We start from the raw sequence: 12,908 nt of genomic DNA, 5'->3' as shown, positions 1-12,908 counted from the left end.
AAGTGACACAGAGTCTTCAGAGATTGCTTGCTGTCAGTGAAATAGTGACAGTCTAGAGGAAGAGTTTGACACAACCTGAGAAATTTATAGTTCAAAAGTGTCAGTCACAGTTTGTCTTGCTAATTCTACAGCATACTATTACTATTCAACATTTTGTCTTACTTATGGACTTTGATATTGGCAAGGACAGCTACAGGAACTTAACAGTGTCATAAATTAGTAGACTAACAGTGCTGTTTTCTTGGTGAGTTAACTGAGGTATTGTTGATGGTTTTATCAGGAATCAGCTGCATCTCTGCTGCTACAACTGTTGCAACAGCTATCAAAATAGAGCTAGTGGTTCAAATGTGAGCCACTTCTTTTTATTACTACTTCCCTTTTTGTTTATGATACTTCAGCACTGATGGAATAATTACTGAAACGCCTTTGTAGGCATAGCTCTTGCCTTTTAGTGTTTGTACAGTCTGAGGATTGCTAGAGGACCTCTGGGCTCCACTGACACCAGTACAGGGCAATACTTAAAATACCGAAGGTAAAGCACCAGGCCCTCTAATTCTACAGAGGCAGCTTTCTTCTGCAAGGTGAAACAAGACACTCCTGTGCATAAATGGATGTGTATCTGGTGGTATCTGCAGAAACAACTGCTGATAGGACCAATGCAAAAACCTGTGTGCCCAGTACAGGTTTTATTCCCTCATTGTCTTCTGCTTACGAATTCGTCTGTAAAAATTTGCTGTTACACAAGCATGCAGGGGCCCTTTTTCTGTAAGTTACAATTGTTCATGTACACTGTTGGAAAAGGCCATATTCCCCCGTATGGCTCTTCTTTTTCTCTTGCTGATTTGCCAATTTCGTGTTTTTGTGCTGGGCTTCATTAAGAGTTACTCAGAACTGAAATCAGTAAAGCCAGGTTGCAGAGAAAAGGAGTGCTTACAGACAGCTGTCTTTTTAAACTTTTCGATCAGTGATTTGAGTGTAAGGAGATTTACATGACACAAATCAAAAGATGGCTATTTGATCTACAACTCAAAAGAAATAAATTTCATCTGAATTATTGACTGAACATACCCTGATTTTTGTGAATGTGGATTTGCAGCTAGAAAAGAGCTTCTGATTTCTCCTTCAGACCCAGAAGAAAAGAACGAATCCATGGTTGAAAGTAGCTGATGAATTTGTATCTGTTTTCTTCAACTTGTAGTATTAAATTTGAAGGATATTTAATATAAAAAAAGTTGAGGAGTCAAGAGTAAAGACAGTTTTGACAGAATCACAGAACATACTGAGCTGGTAGGGACCCACAAAGGTCGATTCCAGCTTTTGGGCCTGCACAGGACAAGCCAAGAATCACACCATGTGTCTGAGGGCATTGTCCAAACATTTACTGAATTCTGTCTGGCTTCGTGCTGTTACAGCTTCTCTGGGGAGCCTGTTCCAGTGCTCCACGACTCTCTGGGTAAAGAACCTTATCCTGATATACAGCCTAAACCATCTCTGACACAACTTTAGGCCATTCCCTTCAGTCCTGTCACTGGTCACCACAGAAGAGATCAGTGCCTGCCCCTCGTCTTTTCCTCACAAGGAGCTTGACTGCAATGAGGTGTCCCCCCACTCTTCTCCAGACTGAAGAAAACAGGAGACCTCAGCTGCTCTTCATAAGGGTTCCTCTCAAGGCTCTTCACCATGTTTGTGGCCCTCCTTTGGACACTCCCCAATAGTTTTGTATCTCTCTTATGCTGTGACACCCAGAGCTGCCCTCAGCACTTGAGGTGAGGCTGCCCCAGTGCAGAGCACAGCAGGGCAATCCCCTCCCTTGCCTGGCTGGCCATGCTGTCCCTGATGCCCCAAGGAGACGGGTGGCCCTCCTGGCTGCCAGGGCACTGCTGACCATGGTCAACTTGCCATCAACCAGGACCCACTGGTCCCTCTCTGTGTTGCTGCTTCCCAGCATCTCATTCCCCAGTCTGTCAGTACATCCCAGGGCTGCCCCATCCCAGAAGCAGAATCTAGCTCTCAGCCTTTTTGAATGTCATATGGTTGGTAATTTCCCAGTCCTCTCATTTATCAAGGTCTCTTTGCAGTCCCTCCCTGCTTTTGAGGTAGTGACTAGATCCTCCCAGTTTTTTTATTGTCTGTGAACTTGCGTAGTATCCCTTCAAGTCTTGCATCCAAGTCATTTGTGAAGCTATGTGAGCTGAATGTATGTTTTTCGTATTAATTTACATGGAAGTTTTTAAGGGAAAGTAAGGAGTTGGTAGTAAAAATTTTAAGAGGCAAAACTACACGCTTTGAAAGCCAGGGTTTGAAAATAGTAAGATAGTAAGCTTGTAGTTAAATATTAATGGCTAAGAAATAATTTAAATTGTTAATAAAAAAAATGGTTTTAATTTTTTGTAAACTGTTTGTCTATAAAAGAAAAATGTGAAAAGCAAGTTTGGCAGTTAGAGCTATTTGTCTTTTTATCAATATTTCAAGTCTTACATAGTCAGATAAAAAACAAAAGGTAGTCTTTATTTTCCTTGCTGTAGTTATACCTGTGCCACTTCATTCCCTTTAAAAGTTGTGCATATGTAATCAGAATTCAGGAGTCTGCAATACCCAACAAAAATGTGTTTGGGTGTCTTAGTGTCTTAGGTGTGTAAAAGCATGTATTTTACTTATTTGAAGTGAGCAACAAGAAAGATCAGTTCCATGGGCATCTTTTCTATAGTCACTTTGCAGGTTAGAAGTGTTGCAGGACCTGAAATGTGGCTGTGGAGCTAAATACACTGTTCAGGGAGAAGATGTGTACAAGTGGACTTTGTTCCTGTGGCTTTTAGAGGCTTCACATCATAAAAAAAAATTGGAAAATACTCAGAGAAAAATCAGGTGGTTTATGTGACCTGTACAACTCTGGTCATTTTTTAAGAATGCTTCAATAAGCTACTTCTCTGGAAAAGAAATAGTTCCCTTTACTGTTAAAACTGCTTAAATAAAGTAAAGAAAACATTAAAAGAACATGATTTTATATGTAAAAATGCCTTTCAAGTGGAAGGCCAAATGGGTACCAAAACTCCAGTTGTGCTATTACAGTTAATGTCCTTGAAGTGAAAATGGCAATCTACTAGAACTGGGTGTATAAATTACAGATTTTACACAGAGTGATTTGAATGTTTTTTTTTCAAGGGCTATCTTAGTTATAATTTCAAAACTTTTACATGGAATGGTTTTGATGTTTCTTCCAAGGACTCTTCTAGTTGTAATTTGGAAAGTTTAAGATAACCATCCACCGTTAGGACAATAGTGTTCTGTGGTTTTTCTAAACTGGAAATTTTAGGGCTTGAGTGTGCCAACGTTCAAGTTCTATGCTTAGGTTTAAGTAGTGGTAGCATATTATTTTTAGCATTTAGGCCTTATTGATGACAGAAAACATATCATTATTAGTTATATAAAAATAATTTAGATGTCTCTTGGAAGCACAGGTTTTGGAAAGAGATGGGAAGATAGAACTGGAGGTTTCCCAGGTGTAAATATGGTTTGAGTAGTATCCTCAGGAAAAAAAAAATCTCTGATATCTCAGATTAACTGAGATTAACTGAGATTATCTTCAATTTTCCTTCCCAAGCACTGTTATATCAGAAAACAGCTACAATAATACACTATCTTAGTGTTCAGTTTTTGTGTTAGACAGAGAAACATAGTCATTGGGGAAAAAATACAAAGTTTCAGCATTGAGTTCATGTTTTTAATGGCATAAAAATATGATGTCTTTTGACTCCGTTCAGGTTCTCAGCTAAATAATAGAAATAGAGCAGTCTATTTAATTTATCCCATTTGAGCTGTCTCTTGGTGCAGCTGTCTGGTTGTCTGGTTAGAATAATCCAAGCCACATGTTTGCTTGAATGAGACTTCTTGAAATTAATTCAAATTGAATGGAATGTTCTTTAATAGGTGAAATATGGAAGTCTGCTGTAAAAAACTACAGGCTGCATATCCCATTCACTGTTGTCTGAAGTAATAGGGAGCAGGGAAAACGCCCATGTATTTATAGTTGCTTCTTTAACATAGTTGGACCTGCAGACTGAAGACTACTTCTTGCTTTCTGCTTTTCACTGAGTTTAGAAATTGGATAGTGCACAAGGGAAGGTGATGAAAACAAGTTGTAAGATGAACTTCCTGAGGTCGTGTTTTAGAAATGCTTGTGTTTGAGAAGTCCCAAGATGAGAGAAGATTCAGCATGTTCAATGGTGCCATTACCAAGCCTCAGGTTTTAAATTTGGCTGGGTTTGAGCTGTCCCTCTGGAGAGATAATACCTCTGAATTAATGCACGTTTGTTTTGGCTAACAAGGGAGACATTTGTACATAATTGAGAATGGTTTCTTTATGAAGTTTTAGTGGCCAAAGCAGTAACCTTGTATGATGCTACAGCCAATTCTGATGCCAGTCTATTTACATATTTTGTTTCAAATAGAAAAGTGAAATGTTGGTGGCCATCTGGTTGTTTTCTCTGCTTAGCAGCTGATTACTGAGTGTTAAGTACAGTATGAGTCTTCAAAAGGCCAATTTGAAATGCCTATTCATATTATCTGATTTGAGCACTTAAGGCAATGCAGGTGCAATTCATGGGACCATGAGGGCCAGGTCAGTATGTAGTCGACAGAGGTGGATGCTTCCCCAGGAGGATTATAAAACACCTCACTGATAAGTCAACAGTAGATTGTAGGAATGTATCGTCTGTCTCCGTGTCTGAGCTATTGTTTACCACATGTGAAATGAATGATTATTTAAATTTCAGCTGAAAGTCTTAACATCACCTTCTTTTATTTGTAGCACTTCACCTAAGCTTATCTGATATTTTTGCATTTTGATTTTTGTCTGATACAACAATAAAATCAGAAAAAAATTCAGGGGTTCAAGCGTGTTGGCTTTCTGGCTCTGTGTAAACAAGCCTTTCTCTGAATTTATTAGTTCTCCTTTGAGTCTTTGTTGCTTGTACCAACTTTTAAATTTTCTTCTAATATTCAGGGCAACAAAACTAGTGTATTTTTAGTTACTCTTTTTAGTTACATAGTAGTAAAACCTTATGGGGACAGCAGTGTTATTGTGATCTGTTTTGTGTCACCTGGCAGTGTGTTGTCTTAGTTCCTTCAGTGAAAGCTAGTTGTGAAATAGTGCATATGACTGGAAATTAACAATTGAGTGTAGCTTCTTTTTACAGATGCATTTTAGAAGTATTTAGGAATATTATGAAAGGGAGATGTCTGGGAAGGACTTTGTTTAAAGTTTCAAGAGTTATTAGAGAGGTGGGCATTGACGTATTTCACTTAATAATTGCCTTTAAAACTTTTTTATCCTTTGCCAATTGTCATTGCAGCGCATGGACATGGATCGTCGCAGGGAAGATGCCAGAAACCCTAAACGTAAACCTCGCTTGATGGAGGAGGATGAATTACCATCCTGGATTATTAAGGATGATGCTGAAGTTGAAAGGCTCACATGTGAAGAAGAAGAAGAGAAAATATTTGGAAGAGGATCCCGTCAGCGCAGGGATGTGGACTACAGTGATGCTCTCACAGAGAAACAGTGGCTGCGGGTAGGTTGTTGGTTGGTTGGTAGTTTTGTACACTTGAAATTTACACATTTGTGGTAGGTTTTTCTTCTCATTTTGGAGACTGCACTGGGAGAGCACAATTTTAGGCCTAAAATATCCTCATTATCCAGCTTTTACTGCTATGTTGAAGATATAAGTAAGTTTTGAACTGCTCTCCACAAACTTAAATGAGTGTTACTAAGTGCTGGGTCAGGACTATGATAGCATTCTATTGCAAGTGTTCTTATTTGCATGGATCTTACATCTTCAGGTACTTTTGCGTGTGTCGTCTTTCAGATGCATGAAGAATTGTTCAATATTCATGAAAACCATTAGTCAGTATATATTTAAACTTTCTGTGCCACACAAGCTTATTATATTTTTTAATGCCTATATTTAATCCTTTTAAGAATCCAGAAATTTTCACTTAAATTTTCTTTCTCTCAGGCTATTTAATTTCCAAGTATTGAGCATTTGTTAACTCCACTGAGATCAAAACATTTGGTAAATGATTTAAGAATTTTAAGACCTGAAAGCAAAGGTTCTACACTAAACTAACACCAAATCTGGGATTTTGTCTCTTGCTGTTCTTTGAAATCTACATTCCATACACATGGATAATAATGCATGTGTCTTTTCAGTGTGGTAGTGAGAGCATGGTAAAAAGGTGATTGTTGGCAAGGCTTTTCAAAAAATTTGTTATAGTATGATTTCCAAAATTTATAAATGAAATATTATAAGTGCAAAACTAATTTAAATGGTTTGACAGAGTAAGTTTTGTTTTAAAAACTTGTCTGTTTGATTACAGACAATAGCAACAAGAATATACAGTGTAGGTTTTGTGTAATTCCCTACAGATAGATAAAAATCTTACCTACTTAGTTTAATATGGGATGTTTGGGAGACTGCATGGTGCAGTACTGTACTAAGAGCTAATCCAGACCTGTTGCTTAGGGGAGAAAAGGCCTGAATTATTCACCAGCTGTAAGTTTAAGCAAGTCTGTGAAACTGCAGAGGTTTGATACCTGACATTTTCAAGTGGGGAAGAAAGATCTAAAAAATTTAATTCCTGTTTGAATTCTTGAAGATTTACCTTATCCTGCAGTGGAAGTGCATGCAGTATAGTGTACATCTACTCAGGGTCATTTTAAACTACTTCTTTTAATGATGGAACACTCTGGCTATGGCAGCATAGAAGTTAGCTTTGGCTTTTGTGTTTTGTGGCTTCAGTTGGCTGTAATATTTGTTTTGAGGGCTTTATTGTCAAAAATAGCAGGCCTAAAAGAAATCCTGTGATCCCTGTCATACTGCAGGCAGAATCATACAGTCCTATGTCATTTATAATAGAAGTTCAGGATCTTACCTCTTCTAGGCATTTCTGAGCAGTGAATTTAGAAGTCTGCAGTGGATTGTTTCTGACTGTTTGGCTTTTATATTTTATTTTATTTTCCTGTTGAATTTTCATCTAATTACATGGTCCTAGTAACTCTGCTCATGCAGAGTAGCCTGATAGCACTTTTTTTTTTATTTCTTTGTGTCATAGGAGAGTTGTCTCCCAGTTGAGTAAGTTCAAAAAGTTTACCATGATTATGCAGTCTTTTCCCATAGTTCCTGTTTTCTGAGTCTCCTGATCGTTTTCAGTGACTTCCCATAGTTGTTGTCCATGTGACTGACATCATTCTACAAGTTTGATCAAAAGCTAGACATCAGAATTCCAGCTGCATCGTCATTTGAGTAAGGAGGAGTTCTTTCCATAACTTCTGTGGTACAACCTCATAGTTCAGTAGTTCATTTCCTAACATGGAAGGTATTGTCTCATGTTAAATTTTTGATCCAGTGTAAGACCTTAATCCTTTTCGGTGGCTCTACTTCCTTGCCAGCTTTTCAAAACCATGTTTCATACAGTCAGTCTTTCCTTCCTAAGAGGATTTAGCATATGCCCCTGTTGAATAATTCTCAAGTTTTCTTCAGCAAAATTACTCCTAATTTTAAGCCTGTCCTTGGGTGAATTTCTGGTCAACTTGGTGTTCTCTTGAGATTTAGTAGGCATACCTTCTATTCTGTCTTTCTAAAGACAGTAAGAACACTGAAGTGATGGACCATTTGATAAAAAGCTATAAAGCACTACTCTGAAAATAATTTCTTAGCAGGTCTCCATACGCTTGGTAGTAATTGTTTCTTATATTTGCTTGTGAGACTGTATTGTGAAGCCAAGTTAAAAATCTTGCCAGGCAAGATGGTGCATATACTACATATACTACCCTTTTTTCGCCATGGCTTGTTCTTCTGTTGAGAGAAATTATTCTCGCTTCTCTCTGTTGAGTAATTAAGCAAGTTTTCAAATTCACTGAATTGCCTTTTAGGACAAGGTACTTCATAGTGCATTGTAATTACTACTATAATTCTACTGTATACCTAGTTTAACATGCTTTCAGGTGCATTTGAGGGTGTGATGAAGCAAATGGAAGTATAAGAACTACTAATAAGAACTCCTGGCTCACTGGTGAGGCTCCAGATGCCAATGTGACACCCATTCACAAAAAGGGTAGAAAGGGGGATCCTAGTAATTACAGACCAGTCAGGCTGACCTCAGTACCAGGTAAGATAATGGAGCAATTTATATTAAGTGCCATTAAGCAGCACTTACAGGGTGGCCAGGGTATCAGACCCAGCCAGCATGGGTTTAGGAGGGGAAGGTCGTGTTTGACCAATGTGGTCTCTTTTTGTGACCAAGTGACCCACCTGGTGGATGCAGGACAGGCTGTGGATGTTCTCTGTTTGGACTTCAGCAGGGCCTTTGGCACTGTCTCCCACAGCACACTCCTGGAAAAGCTGGCAGCCCCTGGCTTGGACAGGAGCACTCTGTGCTGGGTTCAGAACTGGTTGGGTGGCCGGGCCCAGAGGGTGGAGGTGAACGGTGCCACATCCAGCTGGGGCCAGTCAGCAGTGGTGTCCTCAGGGGTCTGTGCTGGGCCAGTTCTGTTCAGTATCTTTATTGACATGGGTGAGGGGATTGAGTCCTTGATTAATAAGTTTGCAGATGACACCTAGTTGGGGACATGTGTTGATCTGTTGAAGGGTAGAAGGGCTCTGCAGAAAGACGTGCAATGATTGGATGGATGGGCAGAGTGCAGTGGGATGGAGTTTAATAAATCCAGTTTAATAAATCCAAGTGCTGAGTCCTGCATTTTGGCCACAATAACCCCCTGCAGTGTTACAGGCTGGGGACGGTGTGGCTGGAAAGGGACCTGGGGGCACTGGTGACAGCCGACTGGACATGAGCCAGCAGTGTGCCCTGGGGGCCAAGAAGGCCAAAGGCATCCTGGCCTGTGTCAGGAACAGTGTGGCCAGCAGGAGCAGGGAGGTCATTCTCCCCTGTACTCAGCACTGGTGAGGCCACACCTCGAGTGCTGTGTCCAGCTCTGGGCCCTCAGTTTGGGAAGGACCTTGAGACGCTTGAGCGCATCCAGAGGAGGCAACGAGGCTGGAGAGGGGCTGGGAACACAAACCCTGTGAGGAACGGCTGAGGGAGCTGGGGGTGTTTATTCTGGAGAAAAGGAGACTCAGGGGTGCCCTTATCACTCTCTACAACTCCCTGAAAGGTAGCTGCAGTCAGGGGGGGTTGGTCTCTCTCCATGCAGCAGCTGACAGAACAGAGGACACAGTCTCAAGCTGCACCAAGGGAAATACAGGTTGGATATTAGGGAATAGTTTTTCACAGAGAGGGTGACAAAATATTGGATTGGCCTGCCTGGGGAGGTGGTGGAGTCACCACTCCTGGATGTGTTCAAAAAAAAACTGGATATGTCACTTGATGCCATGGTTTAGTTGAGGTGTTAGGACATGGGTTGGACTTGATGATCTTGAAGGTCTCTTCCAACCTCATGATTTTGTGATTCTATAATACTTTTTGGTCTCTTCAGTGGCATTACATTTATAATGTATCATTGCTTGTGCACATTCAGAATAAAACTACCTCATTGGATAGACAATGAAATGAAATGTAAGTTTTCTGGATTTTTTTAAATTATCTTATTTTTCATGTGTGTGAAACAGAGTTCTTTGTCGCACCCATTGCGCTCTCAGCAGAAGTCACTTTCATGTCTTTGAGAATATGTTTGATTTTTCTGTAATGCCATCTCAAGAAGATGTCATAATAATAGTGTTGCACTACTAGCATATTCAAGGGAATGCTGAACTATGTCAACAAAAAAAAGGGTGGTAGATGCCATTTTCCAAAGGTAACCATGGGCCTATTTTTATTGCGGTATTACAAAATAAGATTTATTTACCATCAGTGAGGGATGCCCCTCACTTTTCTTCTCTTGCTGTAGCTGCTTTATAGCTTTATAGCTAGCTTCCTATAGAGTTTTCTGAGCAAAACCTTCTGTTTCAGATCAGTACGTTGATTTCATAATATTGGTGTGTAGTCCTGAGCTGTCTCTTTTATGTCTTGGGGAGCTGACTAGATCTTTTTCAAGGTGTTTTACCTAATTCAGCAGCCACAGCTCTTGATTTTGGAATAGGTGCTGGCTCTTTTTAAGTTAGATCCCGAACTCTCTGCTGATACATGCCAACACTGGACAGTGTAGTTCTGGCACATCCCAACAGGACCTCAAGGACAGTGTACCATGAGGTCTGTATGCATGTCTGTACACTGACCAAGTGTGCCAAGCTCCCTTCTTGCTAGGAGATCAAGACTGTAGAAGCAAGAGACAAAATAATAACAGAAGCGAAACCTGTGATCATAGGCAGTATTTAGTGAGATTGTGATGCTGCCCAGAGCAGCCTGTCATTTGTTGACAGTCTCCCAGGAAAACTCTTAAGACAGTAACAGGCTTCATCACTAGCTGTCGCTGCAGCTCACTGTTCTATAACTGTTGGCATGACAACCATATTTCCTTAAAAAAAAAATCTGGAAGGAGGAGTTTGCTTCCTGATCTACAAAGCATTTATATTCTGGACGTATTTCATGCTTTAGCAGATTCTGTCCCTGCACCACTTCTACAGAACTGCAAAATACTTTGCTGGTTCCCATGGCATACTATTTTTGAGAGGGGTCATCTACTAAGAATTTGATTGCCTGAGACAGGCTTCAAGAAACACAGGATTTATTTGAGTCGGTAAAAGACCCTCAAGACTCTTGCATCTGGTTTCAGCTTCTCATGCAGTTTAATTGCTGGCTAGGTGACATAAATAAAGTTGTAGTCTCTAGTTGTCCTTGTTAATTTGAAATAGCTTTATATGCTGATCAGGGAAGCATACCTGATTACAAAATTAACAGCATCTCATTTATGTCAGGCAGACATGTAAAAGTTATGCTTGTTTTGCTAATTTAAAAATTGTAAGTGAAATTCATGCATTTGGTTTGTAATTAGTCAGTCTTACTTAAAGAAAAACAGTGCTGGCTTTCACTCATACGGAATATCTAATGATACTGTTTAACATAGACATAAATTTTGTTTATGTTTACTAAAGTTACATGGTATAATAAACTGCCTAGCAGGAAAAATTTTTGGTGTGTTTTTAACTGTTTCCTTACCAACTGGAACTTTACATTTTTGATTTTACACACTTTATAATAGTCCATTAACAGGTTTGATAGCAGAGATAGTAAATTTGGGTTGATTTGTTGGTATAACTTGGTATAAATTACTAGAACTTTTCAAGTAGGTTTGTGTTTTCTTAGACAGCTTCAGTTCTATATATATAACTTCAGAATCAATACTAGGAAGGTATTTTAAGACATATTTTTGTAAACTGGGGTAGTGGAATTTGATTTTACAGTAGTGTTGTGCTGATGGTTAGGGTCAGAGACAGATACGAACTTAAGGGATAGTGTAGTGTTCTATAATGCAAAACTGCAAAGAATCACAAAAGGATAAGCTAAGCAATGCATCTAATCATAACTACAAAAATTGCTTATAGTGATTAAAAAAGGTTACAGTTACCCTGCTTTATCCTTCATCCAGATCTACATATCAGCCCAGGGAAGGTGTCAGAGTGAAGGACTGGAAAACCATGTCCAGCAGCTGGGAAATCCTGTGGTGCATCCACCTTGCAGGCAATGAGGCTTCTGACTTTGCTGTGAGAGTTCCCCAGCTTTTATAATAAGCAAGCTACCATTACTTCTAATACAGACACATCAGGTTTTATCCTCCTGTTGGGTTTCTCCCAAAGCCTGGCCAAGGCTCAAGGAGGAGCCAGGGGAGTTGTCTTTGATCCTTCGCCCACAAACAAGGCCAGATGTGGTCTTGTCCTGTTTCTAAATACAGAAAGGTAAATATGTGTTTCACCAGCGAGCAGGTACATATATGATATTGCTAATAATGCTTCACCGATTAATGATACACATGACTTTTGGTTGAAGAGTTTGTCTAGAGGTCAGCTTTGGCACAGGGCCTGTTGTTTAGGCCTTCCTACATTAAGTACTGAAATACCTGTGTGTAGAATTAGTATTGCAGTCTGTAGTGATTTTAGTCAGTATTGGAGGCTGAAATTCATAGACAGAGGGAAAAAAAAGTTTTTACCCAGTGGATATTTTATCTGAGTAGTTTATGTGCATAATACCCCTGCACCCCTGATTTTCTCTCTTTGTTTCTACTCTGTAATATTACTGGTTGCAGTTGCAGTTTCCTGAGTTGCTGCTAAACCTGTTTCACAATCAAGTGAGTATTTGCACAGGACATTTGAAGAAAATTGCATTTTAATCTAAACCGTGCTCTGTAGTATTGAATTGCAGATGCAATTGAATTTGTTAAGCTGTACGAGAAAAAAAAGTCACATGTAAACGACTGTTACTGGAAGATGAAAAAGTTCATCATCCTAGGGTGTTGTCTATTTTATGACCAGTGATCATCAGAATGCTCCAGGTACTGTTTTCTAATATTCACTGTGAATATTAGATAAGTTTTATGCATGTGGAAGCTGCTTTTTGAAAGGTTATAAAATTGCATATGACTTCAAGGCCTCATTGAAACATTTTTGTATTTGGTATACTTACTATCTATCTTTCATGTCCTTTCCATTAAATTCAATTCAGAATCTATTTAAGAAAAGGAAAAAAGGGTACTTTCACATTGTAGTGAATTTAAAACTAGTGAAGCAGAAAGGGTATTTTCTTGGTTTTTTTATGGATGAGAGGGAATTAAATGCATCTACCTGATAGCTTTGGTTCACTATTTTGGCAGGATAGCTTTGTTAGTTTCTAAGGGAAAGAGCCTGATCACGCTGTGTGACTTTATCAGAAATTCTCTTGTCTTTTCTCAGAATGTGGAATCAGGGTCAAGAGTATTAATTTTGGAAACTAAAAAAGTACTTTGACATGCTTCTTAAATGCTT

General features: G+C 39.3%; 1 protein-coding gene across 3 annotated transcripts in view; it reads left to right on the top strand.

Moving 5' to 3' along the window:
- SMARCA2 (SWI/SNF related, matrix associated, actin dependent regulator of chromatin, subfamily a, member 2) overlaps window positions 1-12,908 on the top strand; it is a 115,614-nt gene that overhangs the window by 71,117 nt on the left and 31,589 nt on the right. For all 3 annotated transcript variants that reach the window (XM_058824535.1, XM_058824537.1, XM_058824536.1), the window contains exon 28: window positions 5,352-5,570. In XM_058824535.1, coding sequence (XP_058680518.1) covers window positions 5,352-5,570 — 219 coding nt within the window. The remainder of the gene's footprint in view (window positions 1-5,351; window positions 5,571-12,908) is intronic.

This window comes from Ammospiza caudacuta, chromosome Z (assembly GCF_027887145.1).
Source record: "Ammospiza caudacuta isolate bAmmCau1 chromosome Z, bAmmCau1.pri, whole genome shotgun sequence".
Taxonomy (NCBI): Eukaryota; Metazoa; Chordata; class Aves; order Passeriformes; family Passerellidae; genus Ammospiza; species Ammospiza caudacuta.
Note: the sequence above shows the minus strand (reverse complement) of the source record. Positions and strands in the feature narration are given on the sequence as shown.